The sequence below is a fragment of the Synchytrium microbalum genome, assembly GCF_006535985.1.
Source record: "Synchytrium microbalum strain JEL517 chromosome Unknown SmJEL517_scf0033, whole genome shotgun sequence".
Lineage (NCBI taxonomy): Eukaryota > Fungi > Chytridiomycota > Chytridiomycetes > Synchytriales > Synchytriaceae > Synchytrium > Synchytrium microbalum.
This window is the reverse complement of record NW_022158382.1, coordinates 221721-238798: the sequence shown is the minus strand read 5'-3', so window position 1 is coordinate 238798 and position 17078 is coordinate 221721. Positions and strand designations below refer to the sequence as shown.

Below are 17078 nucleotides of genomic sequence, written 5' to 3'. Positions count from 1 at the left end.
TTGAAGTATTCGCACTCGGTCATGTGGACCTTGTATCGAAGAGATGTCAAGAATTCCCTTTCCATAGCGTTGAGCTCTTCACATTCGATTCCAGTCACTATGTGTGGTTTACGATTTGAAATTCGTCAGTATTATTATCCCAAGTCAGTTTCGTGATTGTTGTTTAGGACGATCAGTTTGGCACACATTGTGCATTAAAGAACTACAAAGCAGCGAATCAAGAAAATGCTGCTTCTGATCAACTCACCTTGATACCAACAACGGAGCAATAGGCGATGATCATTCATAACCTATGGAATCGATCGATCATAAAAAAATCCCAGTCAGCTAAACCAGTCATCATTGCTCACCTTGTCGGAAATCATGAGAACAGTAGCAAACAGTCTGTATTCGGCTCCTGGAGTGGTACGAATACCTGGATTGTGGCTTCGAAGACGGTACAAAACCCACAAGCGGATTGACGAAAAGCAGTGCGAACATGAAGAGGAACAGAAATACCTTTTCAAAGCGTACTCCCGTGTGCTGAACTTTGAGAATTGATTGAAATGAAATTTTATTTTGTTATTTGCTATCAACTCTCATTCTACACATAACGAAATCCTGTAGCACTACATGGCATATTTTCGACTCCATTCCCGAGCGGTAGCTTCGTACCTGCATCACATGTGTTGGTATGCGGGCTTCTCAACCAAACTATCAAACCAAATTTCTCTTACCTGGCCCTGTCCGTTTTGTACACATGTGCTATCTCAGGCACCAGAGGATCATCAGGGTTTGGATCTGTCAACATTGAGCAGATAGATAGTAGCACTAGACAACAAGAAACGATTAGTCACTGAACGGCTTGATCATTTCATCAAATTATGACGAGGCACATGTCATCACTAAGCAATTGCTAATATGTACCTTTTGATATGGTCAGTGCTGGCGACCATTGGTCTCTCAATATGTCAAGACAAATACTTCCGTTGCTGTTGATATTTGGATGATAGATCCTTGTTGTGAAGTTGACCTAGTACGCATAACAGTTAGACATTGACTCGAGAGTGATGGAAGCCATAACATAAAATGATATCATTTCCGACATAATTTACGACCATCCAATCACCGATACATACTTTGGGTGGCTTGAATGGGTAGTCGGTTGGGAAATGAATGGAGAGGAAGAAGACACCACCAGCATATGGAGAGTCAGACTATTATTATGATACATATGTTAATTGCAACTTGGTATGCATTGAAACATGACGAAGAATACATACAGGTCCCATGATGGTTGCTTGCCAATGCTGCGGACGAAAAAGGAAGATGTGAGCGGTCAATCATTAACAATTTAATACTGCGATTTCCGTGCGACTGATATTGATATCGTTCTTTAGCGCTTCGTTCAGTTATGTGTTTGTCAAAACACAACCTCCAACAAGAAACCAAGGAGTGCTTACAAACAAGTCATCACCGACTGGCCCAGCACTGCAAGATGAGGGTGGATCTCGTCCTAGATCTTGCAATTCCTAATGATATTATGCCGTCCGATATGATAGTTTAGGGTGCATTTCGATAGTTTCGGAATGAGTGAATGGAAAAATGTCAGATGTTGAGAAGATTTATGGCGACGGAGAGCAATAAGGAGGACGGGAAGAGGATGAGAGTATAGGCCGAGAATGGATGTGATAAGTAGACATGAGACAAGACAGATATAAAAGAGATGTGTGGCGTTTCAAGGTTAGTTGATGCCGCGTAGTGTTGATTTTTCATGATAACCACCATATTGCGTCAAATGGCCATGAAGAGAACCATGACATACCTTGTTGATGCGTTTTAAAGCCATGGATTCAATACAAGTATATGTGAAGAAGTAGTATTCCTTGTTTTGTCTTTCTTCTCTAAGTGCTGGTGTGTTGAGTTGCTGGAAAGAAAACGAGGAAGGCGAGAGAACCGGATTATTAATGGTCACGGAGGAGGAAACACGGTGATCGACACTTTGGAACTAACTAGAAAATCGTGATTTGACCCTGTTGGAAGACGAATAAGCCCCTCGCGTGGTTTTCTGTGAGGCCACTCACTTTCGAGTCTGGTTCAAATCTCGATCATGTCCGAGCACGATATCATAATATATGAGTGTTTGAACATATAAAGCTTAAGCTTATCTTTGCCATTGCTACTTTCGCGCTGACGCATGAAGCTGCACTGTTTTGGACGGCCGAGCTAGAAACCCTAGCCTTGCAGTTTGCAAACTTGCGACAAGTAGTGGATATAGATTTAATTATTCTAATTTGAAATTTGAAAACGTGCACCGCGTGATTCGCGTCTAAACAATCTTGTCATCGTGTCTCTCTTCATTTTGCGATGCATCGCGAAGATTCTTAGCAAAGGTCCCAGCTCTGATCCAAACAGAGGAAAATGATGTTTAGGAATCGATTCATGATCGTTCCAAACTAAATCAAGCACTATGTCAGAAGCCAAGACGCGACAATGGTTGCAACAAGTAGCAACTCTACATTTGGGTTTGCCAATTCCGGATTTTTCAGAGTCGGCCGAAGTGTCAAGATTCATCCATGATCCAGAATCATTGACTCTTTCCGTCGTTTACGTACGTTCCGACATTGATCTCGGTTCTCAAACCCAAAAGTTGTCAGCATCTTGATCATCGTTAACATTTTACAATTCACACACACTAGGACGACAAGACACTTCAATTGTCAAACTCGGAAACTTACGATGAGTTCAAACCGTATGTAGAACTATCGAAACTGCGTGGATCTACCGCTCTTGACTCACTGACACCACAAAACAGGGGTGTTATCTTCATAAAGGCCAAAAAGACAACTTTACGCATTGAAACTCTACCTGAAATCATCACCGTCTTGCCGTTTGTGGTAGATCATTGTCATTTTCATGTCACAGTCACGTCTATCTGAACGTTTCATGCATATTTATAGGGAGGAAACCCTGCTTTGGCATTACATCGAACCATAAAAACCGTGATTGCACCATTGCTGCTAAAGTAAGACTGACGTTATGTAGTTTTCTGTGTCTGGTGCTTGAATCAAGAAGTTTACGTGTTAGGAATAGCAAATGGGGAATCAATTCGAAACTACAGACATTGTTGTCGGACATGGAAGGAGCTCTAGGAGGGATGCTACAAAACAGCAATGAAAATGGCATGTAGATCGTCCTTTGGAGCCTGAGTTTGACGCTGAATACTGACAACTAGTGTGTAGGAGTTGGACTCGTCGAAAGTGTTGACGACGAACTGCAGTATTGGACAGATCAGGCTGCCGACTCACCAAAGGTGTGGACTTGATAACTTGAAAAACATTGGAGGCTAGTCCTGAGATGCGTTATAACATTATTTTAGAAAGAGCGATCCCGTGCAGAATCGTTCTGTGATAGTCTAAAACAGCTCAAAATCGAAATGGATCGTGCCAGGTATCCTACATCCCGTTTTCGCAAAGAGCTTCTCAAGCAAGACTGATTCTTAACCTATATCACAGGGACGCCGAAATGAACGATTTATTGTCGGTGGTAGAAAACGCTCAGGACGCCATAGATGACTTATGGTAGGAAAGATAAATCATCTCACGAGGACGGTGTAGCTGATGGCTGACATTTTTCAACGTAGGAGGCAAATGTTTGACCCCCCATTCCCGCAGTTACGCATGGATCATTTGCTGGACGTTGTGACAGACACCTTCGTATCAATAGTAAAAGAACGTCTGAATGCAATCAATATTGGAAAATCTGACTTCCAAACGGTGTGCAAGATCTATAGAATTGATATCTTTATCACGGGAGACTGATGTGCCATTTTTTCAAGGTCCGTGAGCCACTTGATCTCGGATCCCAAATCTGCGCCAGATGGAATGAGAGTCTTGAATCCCTGACAGGCAAATTCTGGCCTATGGATTTAAATCACGCTTGGAAGGGTCATCCTTTTTCTTCAGATACATTGAGTCGTCTAGCCGCTCGAATATCAGAGGCAAGTGGTTTGAATTTCGGTCTGTAAATCTGCACATTGCTCAAATCATTTTCTTCATTTCCAGTTTCTCGAAATTCGGGTCATCCATGAACGAATGCGAGTCGTTCTGACTACGGAAGAACAACGTGACCTGAAAGTCGCTGATAGTTTGCATTCCTTCTCGAAAGTCGATATTCTGGATACTCAGCCTTTCGCAGATGGTGTTTGGAAGGTACTATCCATTCATTTCATTTTGCTCTACTTTTAATCGCTGACTAGCAACCAAATAGCGTGCAGTGAACCAGTATCAAACAGCCTTAGAACCAGTAGCTCAACATGCTGGACAAAGGCTCCGGGATATGTTTGCTCCCTTATTTAACCAACCATCTCAACTCTTGCGAGAGTTTCGTAAACACATCGACATTCTACGGAATCAAATAGTGTCTCGTGAAGTAGTCGCTGAAAAGGATGCTTTGATTGCTCAGCTTATTGCTGAGACTAAGACGATTCACGAGCAGTTTCAGTCAAAGAAGCTTTCGAAAATGGTAGGACGCTTCTGCTATTGTGGTTGAAACGGCTCTATCGGCTGATCTGATACGAGAACGTAGGACTCTTTGTCTGGCCTTCCCGTATCCGTAGCCAACTTGCTTTGGGCTAGACAAACTATTGCCAAGGTGTGTTTTCTCAGCATTGTTTGACCATATAATGCCCTTAAAGCCAATCTTCAAACTTCATAGATTGGTGCAGCAGCTGATACTTTGGCTGCTTTGGATGATCGTGTCGATTCATTCCAATTGATTGCTTCACCGCTGATTACTGATCTGAAGTCATACGAGCAAGATCAGCTACAGGACTGGAGTGATGAATTAAATCAAGCGCTTCGTGATCCCTCTGGGCCATTAGCTTTGCAACGGACAGGACGACTTATGGAGTTAGACTACAACACTGGAAAACTATTTGTAAATTATCCAGACCGTTTAGCTCTCTTGCTCCGTGAAGTCCGTCATATCACTGCATTGGGTACGAATGTGTCATCCGATATACTTAAAACTGTAGAAAGTGCTTCCCGCTTCTACCGTTTTGGAACTGTGCTAAAGCAAGTTGCACATTTTTACAACACAATCGATCAACAAATGCTCCGATGTCAGCAGAGCATGATGTTGCAATTAGCTCTTGAATTCGAACGGCTTGTCAAAAGTCCTAAGGGCAAAGGAGCTGAAGGTGGTATAGTCACTTGGGACAGCCCGACAGAGGTCGAAGCCTATATCACACGATTACAAGGTGTAGTGGATCGACTGACTCGAGAAAACCGTCGGTTAAGGCGGCACCATGATAGTATTACCGATGTAGTACTCGGCCTGTTCGAAGTCAATTTGGTTCGTAATCAGGCTGGTTGGAAGGACGCAGTGTCGTCAATACGAGATATTATAGTAACAGCACTCACTGGTTGTAATATACAGAATGCTGACTCACTCAGCTGGCGAGTGCACTGGGATCATCAATTGTATAAAGCTTTAGAGCATCAGTATCGACTCGGTTTGTCGACCATGCACGAAATATTGCCAGAAATCCGTGTAGAGCTAGTATTTCGACAATCTCGATTACAGTTTCGGCCTGCCATTGAAGAAGTGAGGGCTCGATATTATCGAGAGCTCAAACGATTTATAAATCTTCCACAAACTTTTAAAGGAGTAGACGGAGCTCCAGCTATATTCCCACTTATAGTAGAACGAAACTCTGCCTCGCTTGAAGGTGTGTATCGTAAAGCTGAACAATTGTTTCAGGCTCTGCTCAAGTTGCAGGACAACTATAAAGACTGGGTTGCCCTTGGTATGATTGGAGATATGGATAGTTTTGTGGAACAGCACCTTACGGAACCATCACATTGGGAACTCAACTTCAAGGCAATTAAAACACGAGGAAAAGATGCCGAATCCATACCCATCAGTATAAAGGTCGATTGTTTTGTAGTGTCTACCATACCGTTAAAGGCCTCCATCGACGACCAGCTGCAACGATTGTTTGACGCTCTTGTAAATACATTACGCAAAACAGTCCAAGGCCATTTACAATTTGTTGAACAATTTGTAAATTCTGCTATGGAAGTACTATCGCAGAGACCACAAACTATTGCAGAGATTGGAGGAGCACATGCTGCTCATGCACAATTGTCACTGAAAAAGAATGAGATTGTAGTTAGCTTACAATCTGCCGAATCATTGAATAAGTTATTAAGATCTGTTGCTGGCTCTGATGTTGACGCTACAGCTCTAGCAGCACGATGGAGTAAATTAGAAGTAATGTTAGATGGTCACGATTTGATGATCAAGGATCAGATCGAAGTATTGAAAGCAGGTGTAGAAGGTAGAGTATTGACGCTACAGCAAGAGGTTGCAAAATTCGCAGCTCGTTGGGAACAATTGTGTCCAAAACCTGCAAATGTAATGGGTGATGTTTCCAAAGCTCGAGAAGCTAGTTCCTTTGTCAAGGATAAACAACGAGAGTTTGAAGATCTATCTCAACAATTTGAAGAAGTCGCTGAAGATTGTAGGCACTTTGATATTTCGGCTACAGATTCTACGGCTTTAGAAGCTCTTAAGAGTGAGCTACTCAAAGCTGTGGATGCATGGTCCGTCTATGATGGCTTTATGAGTGATCTAGATTCTATATCAGGACAGGACTGGATTGGCTTCTCCTCCAAACCCCATAGTCTAGAAGACACCCTACATAAATGGCAAGAACAGATTAAAACTCGAGGTGCCGATATTATTGGTGCCTTTGTAGTCAAAGAAATCGACTCGTATCGTAACATTCTACCATGTATTAAATATCTCAAGGCTGATGGCTGGACCGCTGAGCATTGGGGTGACTTGTTTAGGATTGCCGGTATAAATGCTAAAGGCGTTACAGCTGCAAATCTTACTGCAGGTCAGATATTTGCAGCTAGAGAATCTCTGGTGTCTCATCTAGATGAAATCAAAGAGTTGAATGTACGTGCTCGTGGAGAGATTCAGATCCGTGAAGCCTTGTCGGAATTGGAAGTCTGGGGTGCATCTACCACCTTTAGCATATCAGAATATATTGATGTTAAGGGCAAACGTGTTGGTATCATCAAGGATTGGAAGGAGATCATTTCTCAAGTAAGTTCATTTAGTGCCCTGCACAAATGATATTTGGCAAAAGAAAGCATTTGGACTTATTCGACGTATCAATAAGATCGGAGATTGCCAGTCTTTGCTCCAATCACTGAAAGACACTCCATACTATAAAAACTTTGCTGATCAGTGTGGTATTTGGGAACGCAAGTTCGGGGATTTGGATGCTTGCATTCATGATCTCAACTTGGTGCAACGTAAATGGGTCTATCTAGAACCAGTATTCAATCGAGGTGCTTTGCCATCTGAGCAAGCTCGATTTGGTAATGTAGACAATGATTTTAGGTCGATTATGTCTAGTATAGCCAGAGACACTAGAGTCGTTGCATTATTATCATATCCATCGGTCAGAAGAGTAATAGCAACTATGCTCGATCAGCTGGAGAGATGTCAAAAGGCTCTTGCCGACTTTTTGGAACAGAAACGTCGTGCCTTTGCTCGTTTCTACTTTATTGGTGACGATGATCTACTTGAGATATTAGGTCAAGCAACAAACCTGACGGTTATCCAACAACACTTCCGTAAATTATATATGGGGGTACAGAGTGTGAAGTTTGATCAGGAGGGTAAACACATTCTCGCCATGTGTAGTTCAGATGGGGAAGTTATACCACTCCAACGTAAAGTCAAAATAACTGCTGATATTGAGATATGGCTTCGAGAGTTTACCAACGAAATGAAGTCAACACTACGAGATCTTGTAATTCGAGCAGTCAAAGCAGAAAGTGGACTGTCAGTACTACAAGAGTACCCAGCTCAAGTAGCATGTATGTGTGAATTCGTCCGATTCTCAACACGTTGTGAAAAGGCCATATCTCGTCGAGAATTACCGGCATTCCATGCAGAGATGAGTAAATATTTAGAATCTCTCACGTCCTTTGATACTGGTGCTGTCGCTCAAGATATCGCCGAACGAGGTGTTTTGGATATACGTATAAAATCAGTTATTATGGACGTCATCCATCTAATTGATGTAATTGAGCAACTTGTTGCAGCACAAGTAGAATCCGTCGATGATTGGGCATGGCAAAGACAACTTCGTTTCTATCTCGGAAAAGATGGTGCCATGTATGGACAAATGGTTAGCGCACGATTTGCATATACATATGAGTATCAAGGAACACCACAACGTTTAGTGCATACTCCCTTAACAGACAAGTGCTACTTGACCCTAACGCAAGGCATGGCAGCTGGATTCGGTGGTAATCCATTTGGTCCAGCAGGAACTGGTAAAACTGAGAGTGTTAAAGCTCTTGGTGCTTTGATGGGTCGTCAAGTCCTGGTATTTAATTGTGACGAAGGACTCGATTATAAGAGTATGGGTCGAATCTTTGTTGGTATTGTTAAATGTGGAGCATGGGGTTGCTTTGATGAGTTCAATCGTCTTGAAGAGTCTGTTTTGTCTGCTGTATCACAGCAAATTCAAGCAGTTCAGGCATGTGACGTTTTGCTTTGGTATTAGTAAACTGCCTTTAACTCTAACCGTGTCACTATCTAGGCTGCCTTGAAATCACAGCAGTCAACATTCATACTCATGGATCAACAGGTCGAAGTTGATTCCAATGCTGGTATATTCGTCACGCTGAATCCAGCTGGAAAGGGTTATGGCGGGCGACAAAAGCTTCCTGATAATTTGAAACAACTCTTCCGATCTGTGGCAATGGCGCAACCTGACAATGAACTAATTGCCGAGACGATGCTCTTTGCGGATGGATTCCGACACGCAAAAGTATTTGGTCGCAAAATAGTTACCGTCTTTAAGCTATGTCAACAAGTCCTGTCGCATATGCAGCACTACGATTGGGGTCTGCGTCCTCTCAAGAGTTGCTTGCGACTAGCAGGTCAACTCTTACGCGACCAGCTTGTAAGCAGTACTGCCAAACGACAAGAGGTGGAATTATTGGTCATTGTACAGTCCATTCGAGCCAATACCGTACCAAAATTGACTTTTGCTGATGCTACTCGATTCCTTGAAGTGTTGCGTGACACTTTTGGACAGACAGTAGACCAAGGTGTAGTTTATAAAGAGCTCACAGAGTCATTGAAAGTATCCTGCCGTGAATCAGGTCTACTCGTAATAGATTCACAAATCCAAAAGATGTGTGAATTGTATGAAGCTCTTCGACAACGGACTGGTGCCGTTGTAGTTGGACCACCTTCATCTGGTAAATCTGCCTTATGGAAGACTCTTAAAACTGCACTGGCCAAGTGTGGTCAAAAAGTCAACACCCATGTAATGAATCCTAAAGCTCTGGATCGTCATGTGTTGTTGGGACACATGGATATGGATACTCGTGACTGGACAGACGGTACTCTGACTCGGGCCTCTAGAATGGCAGTGAAAGAACCACTGGACGTATGGACTTGGATTGTCTGTGATGGTGATGTTGATCCAGAATGGATCGAAGCCCTCAACTCTGTATGCATTGATTTGAGATTTGGATACTTACTCTAATGATGCATACTCAGAACTGTTTAACTACAAATAGGTCCTTGACGACAATCGGCTGTTGACGATGCCATCTGGTGAACGAATACAATTTGGTCCCAATGTAAAATTCTTGTTTGAAACAGACGATCTCAGACATGCTTCACCAGCTACAATCAGTCGTATGGGAATGATTTACTTGTCTGAAGAGAGTCTGGATACTGCTACTGCTGCCACTGCATGGGTAGAACGTCAAGACGAAGCTTTAAGGAAACAGCTCAAAGTTTGGGTTGACGAATACTTGTTCCAAGCCATTGGCATTATTCGGAAAAAGGCACTCACTGTAGAGGTCTCGCCAGTTGCCCTTGTATTACAAGCTCTGTCGCATTGTCAAAAGCCATCTAGTCAGACTGAATTTGTGCTTGGTCTCATTCGTGGTATCGGTGCAGTCCTGAATTGGGAGGCACGTGTATCATTTGCTTGTGAGATGGACTCTCTGGCCGGTCTCCCTTCTTCGCAGCAAGCATTGTTGTCGTATGTTGATGCAAATGGATCTGTCTTGTCTTATAAATTCGAGAAACCTGTTAGCACGGCAACCGAACCTGTAGTAGAAACCGTGGAAGTACAACACGCATGCCATGTGTTATCGTCGTGGCTAGTCGATCGAGTTCCAGTACTTCTTGTTGGGCCAGATGGTTCTGGAAAGCATTTGACCCTGAAGCATGTCACGTCAAGACTTCGCTACCGTATGATCACCTTACACTGTAGTGCTCAAACTCGGCCTATCCATATATTGCAGCGTTTGTTACAGAGTTGTGTTTCTGTGAGTGGTGCCACGGGACGAGTTTTGAAACCAAAGGACGGTGACCGTCTTGTATTATATCTTCGAGACATTAATCTACCGAAACCCGATAAATATGATACTGTTGAGGTGATATCCTTCTTGGTACAGCTACTCTGCTATAAAGGTTTCTATGATTCTGCGACGTTGGATTGGATTGGAGTTGAAGGGGTCCAGGTTGTAGCCTCTGTCAATGATGGAACCATGAAGAGAGCATTGCCCGCTCGATTTATATGCCTTACACATATTCTTAATATCAGTCTGCCGACTCGTGAGAATCTCTTCCAAGTATGTGATGTCTTGGTTCAATCTGTATTGTCACGTATGATACCACCAGATCATAAGGTAATTTACTGATAAGAAGTCTTGATGCGGACTGTATGTCTGACTAGCATGTTTTTTAGGTGTGGAAACACGCAAATCGACTCACGGAAACCATGGTCCGTGTATACGATGAAGCAGTGGCAATGTTTAGGGGCCCGTTGGTAGTATTAAGCCCTCGTGACTTGTCTCATTGGGTCTCAAACTTGGCTCGCTACTCTATAAATCCCGATAATGTCATGGAAGATTTGCTAGAAGTAATAGTTTATGAAGGACTTCGCATATTCGGTGATCGTCTAACTACCAAGGATGATCAAACGAAATTCGAGACTCTGCTTCTGGAGGCAATCAGAGCAGACTGGTCGATCGACGCTTCCAAAGTCTTGTCATCCGTATATATTGCTCCGAATCGAAGCAATCAGAAAGCAGCCACACTGCAAAGACTCTCTATAAAAGATTTTAGATTAACAATTGCCAAGGAAGTGACCTTGTATGAACGTGATTATCACGAACTCAGTCTAGCACTCTTTGGAGAATGGCTTGCATTCACTGCCAGCATTGACCGAGTCTTGTCGCATCAGGGCGGATGTTTACTCTTAGCAGGACAAGCTGGATATGGTCGCCGAAGTGCTACTCTACTTAGCGCTCATCGTCTTGGAATGCGAGTAATCACTCCCGCCATTGGACGTAATTATGGAATCAAGGGCTTCATAAACGATTTGAAAACAGCCATTCAAGCCGCAGTCAGTGAAGAGGAGGTCGTCTTCTTATTTGAAGACCACCAAATGGTTGATCCACTCTTCCTGGAGATTGTGAATGGTGTCTTGACAGGAGGCCAAATAGCCAGTCTCTACAGTAAAGAAGAGCTGGACGCTATGCTTCAGACTACATCTGACCGGTTTGCAGAGGCAGGATCTCAAGGAAGCATGATTGAATTCTTTGTCAACGAAGCACGTCGGAATCTTCATCTCGTATTGATACTTGATACTCTAAATCCCGACTTTGCACAACGGTGTGAGTCAAATCCGGCCTTGTTGAACTCGTGCGAATGTATTCGAGTCAGTAGTTGGTATAAAGCTAGCATGGTGGTGGTTACAAAGGCCGCATTGGCCCGTCAATTACCGGAATTATCAAGTGTAGAGGAACTTCCAGAACTCTTTGTATCTCTTCACAACTCTGTAGCGTCGATTCAACGACCAACACCGTCGAAACTTCTAGTGACTTTGTTGGAAACATTCTCTAATGTTTTCAAATCGAAACGAGACGGCCTAGTCCAACAGGTCAAATATTTGGAAGGGGGCTTGAAGAAGCTCGACGATGCAACACACTATGTAGATGAGCTATCTCAAAACGCTGGTCAACAGCAGAAGACATTGTCTCGAAAGCAGCTCGAGGCCGATCAATCACTGCAACGAATCACTGATGCCATGAGCAATGCATCAGACCAGAAACGTGAATTAGAGGACCTTAACAAACGCTTGAAATTGGAGGAAGTCAAGATGGTTGAGCAAAAGCAAGCTATAGAACTACAGCTTGCGGACGTTGAACCGATATTGAGAGCAGCCCGTGAATCCGTCGGAGAGATTCGAGGTGATGCACTGACTGAAATACGATCCTTAAGAGCACCACCACCAGCTGTCCGCGATGTATTAGAAGGCGTCCTTCGTCTCATGGGTATTCTCGATACGTCTTGGAATAGTATGAAGGGTTTCCTTGGTAAACGAACAATCAAGGAAGAGATTCTAAACTTTGACGCTCACTCTGTTACGAAGCAGGCTAGAGAAGCTGTAGCTGAATTGTTGAGAACTAAGCCCGAATCATTTGACGAAGTGGCTATCAGAAGAGCTTCAGTAGCTGCTGCACCGTTAGCAGCATGGGTGAAGGCCAATATACAGTATTCTATGGTCTTGGACAAAACTGCTCCGTTAGAAAACGATCTAGCAGGTCTGACCAAGTCACTCCAAAAGTCTACAGATCGAGTCAAGAAACTTCAGGAAGAATTGTCTGAAGTCGATAGAAATGTAGCAGGATTGCGTGATGAATTTGGTACACTGTCACGAGAAGCTGAAATGCTCAGAATGGGTCTTGAGAAGGCCCAAAGAACTCTAGATGTCGCGACCTCGTTGCTATCCAAGCTGGATGGGGAAGGGCAACGATGGCGTATCCAAGCCGAAACATTTAATAGTCAATTGGAAGGTCTGCCGACGCAGAGTTTAATGGCATCTGCATTCGTAACATATTTAGGTGGGGCCTCTGAAAGTACTAGAGACGCTATGCTCAAATCTTGGTCAAAGTTGCTCAACTTGAACGACTTCGATGCTCGTGAATTCTTAGCTTCTGAGGGCACGGCATTGCTATGGAAGTCTCAGGGACTCCCACACGATGCATTGTCACTTCAAAATGCTGTAATTACGGTAAATACTCCAACTGTAGCATTGTTGGTAGATCCTGGTGATCAAGCTTCTGGATGGCTGAAATTGACATTGGCCAAATCCAATCCTGAAATCATTTACCAACACGATCCAAACTTTTCTCGTGCCCTCGAGCTTGCAGTACGATTTGGCAAGACCTTGATAGTACAGGATGTAACCGATATTGAACCGACATTGTATCCATTACTACGTCAGGAATATGCTAAACAGGGTCCACGATATGTGGTGAGACTGGGTGATAAGACGGTGGATGTTGGCGAGAGTTTCAAACTCTTCTTGCTGACCAAGGATAGTCGCTTCAATCTGAGAACTGATGCTTTGGGTTTGGTGTCTGAAATCAACTTTACCACAACTCAAGCAGGATTGGCCGACCTGCTTTTGAACGTCGTTTTACAACACGAAAAGCCAGAACTAGAATTGGAACGTGTAAAGCTAGTAGAACAAGAAGATCAACTCAACTTGCAACTGGTAACTCTTCAAGAATCGCTACTAAGAGAATTGGCTACTTCCACCGGAAATATTCTAGAAAACCAATCACTATTAGAGTCATTGAATGAAGCCAAAGCCAAGAGTATGACGATTGAGGACGGTTTGAACGAGTCTCGAAAACTAAAGGCATCTCTCAACGTGGAACGAGACAAGTATGCACGCTTTGCCAACTTTGGAAGCAAGCTGTACTTTGCTGTAATCGAGTTATCTCGTCTTGGATCCATGTATCACTTCAGCCTCGACTTGTTTTTGCGGCTTATAAATAGAGCTCTCAGCAATAGTCACAGTGACAGAGAGGGCAAAGAAAGCCGTACAGAGGTATTGTGTAGAACATTAGAATCTCTGGTGTATGCTACAGTTGGACGTGCTTTGTTTAAGGCAGATCGTCTAGCCTTTGCATATCACCTTATAAAGCAACTGCATCCCAATTCTTATGATGCACGTGAATGGGATTATTTAGTGGGTACTGCTTTAGATCAACAGGATTCTGTCGGTGCCGAAGTGCCATCTTGGGTACCATCGGACAAGGTCAACAAGTTCCGACTCTTACAGGTAAAGAAAAGTCTTGAGGAATCAGATTTATGCGAATTATCACCACTGGCTTCATTGACACGATCGTTTCAACTTAGTCCCTGCCTCGAATCAAAGCGTCATTTTCTGATCGAGAGGGCTGGAGTCGCTGGATATCTCAGAATGCTTGTGAAGACAGTTTCCCTCCTGCTGCCAAACAATTGACGCCCTTCCAACAATTGTTGATCATTAAAACACTCAGACCAGATCGATTGCTTACATCCAGTAAGAATCAAGAATAGTTTGCGTGAAATTTTTGGCTTGTTTCAGACAAGATTAGAAGTGAATTCTAGTTGATCTCATGATAAATCTACTTAGTGACAAATACGGCGTGTGAGATACTGGACATGCCTTCGCTTGCTCTCAATCCTTTAACCTTCCCGCAATTGCACGAAGAGTCGACTTCACATGAGCCAATTCTCTTCATCACTACACCTGGTGCTGATCCATCCGAGGAGTTACGTGCTTATGCTGTGACTGCTGTTGGTGAAGCCAGCTTTAAGTCGGTACGTTATTCCACGTAGTTTTGATATTTTTGATTGTTTCGCATGAGGCTCATGTGGATCCAATTGTAGATCGCAATGGGTCAAGGACAGGGTGATGTCGCCATAAAACTGCTACGTGATGCAGCATCTAAGGGTGGCTGGATTCTACTTCAAAACATCCATCTCGTCACTTCCTGGATCCCATCTTTGATGCAAGAACTCGCTACGCTGCAAGGATCCTTGTCTAAAGAATTCCGTCTTTTCATGACAAGTGAAGCCCATCTGGGCTTCTCACCAGCCTTGTTGCAGTCGTGTGTCAAAGTCACTGTAGAAGCTCCTCCAGGACTCAAGAAGAATCTTCAGAGAGCCTACGATGGATGGGATGTAGACTTTATTGAGAAGGGCAGCGTGCTCAGAGCACAAGCACTGTTTGCTTTGGCCTGGTTTCATGCTACATTGCAAGAGAGGCGAATGTATTTGCCACAAGGATGGACAAAGTTTTATGAATTTTCAGCTGCTGATCTGAGGTCTAGTTCAGTGCTGATTGCGGTGCGCTGAAATAGCAGGAATCGAATCAACCAATCCTTTTTAATGAACATTTTTTTGTCTCTAGAACATGTGCAACGAAAAGGAGCTTCCTCAATGGAAAGTTATACATGGTCTTTTGGAACAAGCTGTTTATGGTGGTCGTGTTGATAGTGCGGATGACTCTCGTTGTCTGCGGGTCTTGTTGGAGTCTATCTTTGCAGATCGTGAGTGTTTGGAACCATTTAGGTATCTTCAGAATGCCTGCGTTTCTCACTTCCCTTGATTTTCCAGAAAACTTTAAAGTGGGTAGTCAAGGGCCCTCAAAACAGCTTGCAAATGGACTTGGTATGCTTGATGTGCAAGAGCATTTCAAATTTTTTGTATGGTAATAAGCTTGAAACTCTTTAGACCTGCCAAACAGAAATCGACACGCAGACTATGTCCAGTTTATCAATGGTCTACCTGACACAGACTCTCCTTCATTGCTGGGGTTGCCTGCTAATATCGATCGAAGCATGCAACAATCTACAAGTTGGAGTGTTTTGTCGCAACTTGCATCCCTGGTGCGTCAATAGAATGGTTGGCTGTTTTTGCGCTTTTACTCAACGATTTTTCGTTAGCGATCAACGGCTCAACACGATCAAGTATTTGATCGTCAGGAATGGTTGCGAGATCTTGCTCCCGTATTCTCTGTCTGGAAAAAGGTTGGAGTCCTTTTGCGTATCTTGTTGGCTTTTTTCTTGTTTCGGAAGGGCTGACTTCTATTGAATCTGTAGCTTATGGGATCAAGTGACGTACTACAAAAACCCGCATCATCCCCTCTAGGTGCAGGCTCGGATCCACTCGTTTCATTCCTATGTCTCGAGTTTGCAACACTACTCGGCCTCGTTCAACGAGTGAATGACACTCTTTCTGAACTATCTCAATCAGTCAAGAGTGGCCAGCTAGCCTCTGAAATTCAACGACTCGGCACATCACTACTCCGAGGCGAAACGCCATCACTTTGGTTGCAACAAAGTGATGCTTGGGCTGGACCTGAATCGGCAATGGACTATATGAAGGAGGTTGTGTCCAAGACTCTGGCGATGTATGAATGGAGTCAAGCTAGTCCCGTCGAATGGATGAAGCGGCCCGTGAAATTGAGTTCGTTGGTTAATACAAGGGGATTTTTGATGGCTTTGAGACAACAGTCGTCCAGGAAACGTATGTTGCCATCACTTTTCTCAATTTTCCCCCCAAGTGTCTTACGATATTATTAACTTTCACATTAGTGAAACTTCCGATTGACTCTCTCCAGCTAAAGTCACTGTGGGGAGATGCCAGATCCGATTCGCCTGGAGTCATTGTAGAAGGTCTCGTCATTCAAGGATGCCGATTCGATGGACTCAAAGTGTCGGAATGTCATGCTGAAGATCCGAGTCTGGCTGTCGCACCGCAAGCATACTTTTCGTGGCTTCCAGAGGTACGGAAATCCATACATCGATCTATGAAAACATTAAAACGCATTCTTAACTGTATTGACTTTGGCATTTAGGACGTCATGCTCAAAGAATCCATATCAGTGCCTCTCTATTCAAACCCATCAAGAGAGACATATATTGCATCGATTCAAATACCGTGTAGGGCAGACGACACACGATGGACATTGGCAGCAGTAGCGCTGTTTGTAGAAAAGTCATTGTAGAGTGTCTTATATAAAGTTATATCTGCACAATTTATATATAAGAATAATCAACAAAACGCAATACTGCTTCTTCAAAGAATAATATTCTTGTCACGATTCGAAGAATTTCTCACATCGTTTCTTTGCATTATCAAGGACGCTGTAAGATGAAGAATCGTGAGATTTTGTTGTTTCTCCCGCAATCTTC

The 17078-nt window shown here is 43.4% G+C and overlaps 2 protein-coding genes across 2 annotated transcripts; one reads left to right on the top strand and one right to left on the bottom strand.

Moving 5' to 3' along the window:
* Positions 1-608: 608 nt before the first annotated feature.
* Positions 609-1271, bottom strand: SmJEL517_g04665 (uncharacterized protein; the record flags this gene model as incomplete). Its single annotated transcript, XM_031170593.1, has 5 exons — positions 609-654; positions 717-810; positions 907-1012; positions 1119-1196; positions 1263-1271. 5 exons carry the CDS (start codon positions 1269-1271, stop codon positions 609-611), a joined length of 333 nt encoding a protein of 110 aa, XP_031023441.1.
* Positions 1272-2449: 1178 nt separating this feature from the next.
* On the top strand, positions 2450-16891 carry SmJEL517_g04664 (uncharacterized protein; the record flags this gene model as incomplete). Its single annotated transcript, XM_031170592.1, has 26 exons — positions 2450-2590; positions 2679-2876; positions 2940-3004; positions 3067-3165; positions 3241-3292; positions 3359-3429; positions 3495-3560; positions 3623-3755; positions 4044-4190; positions 4249-4503; positions 4567-4632; positions 4696-7098; positions 7175-8521; positions 8612-9532; positions 9603-10727; positions 10787-14176; positions 14254-14419; positions 14513-14700; positions 14770-15228; positions 15293-15431; positions 15499-15552; positions 15616-15770; positions 15828-15911; positions 15984-16410; positions 16479-16669; positions 16742-16891. The coding sequence occupies 26 exons, from the start codon at positions 2450-2452 to the stop codon at positions 16889-16891; spliced, it is 12492 nt and encodes a 4163-aa protein (XP_031023444.1).
* Positions 16892-17078: the final 187 nt, after the last annotated feature.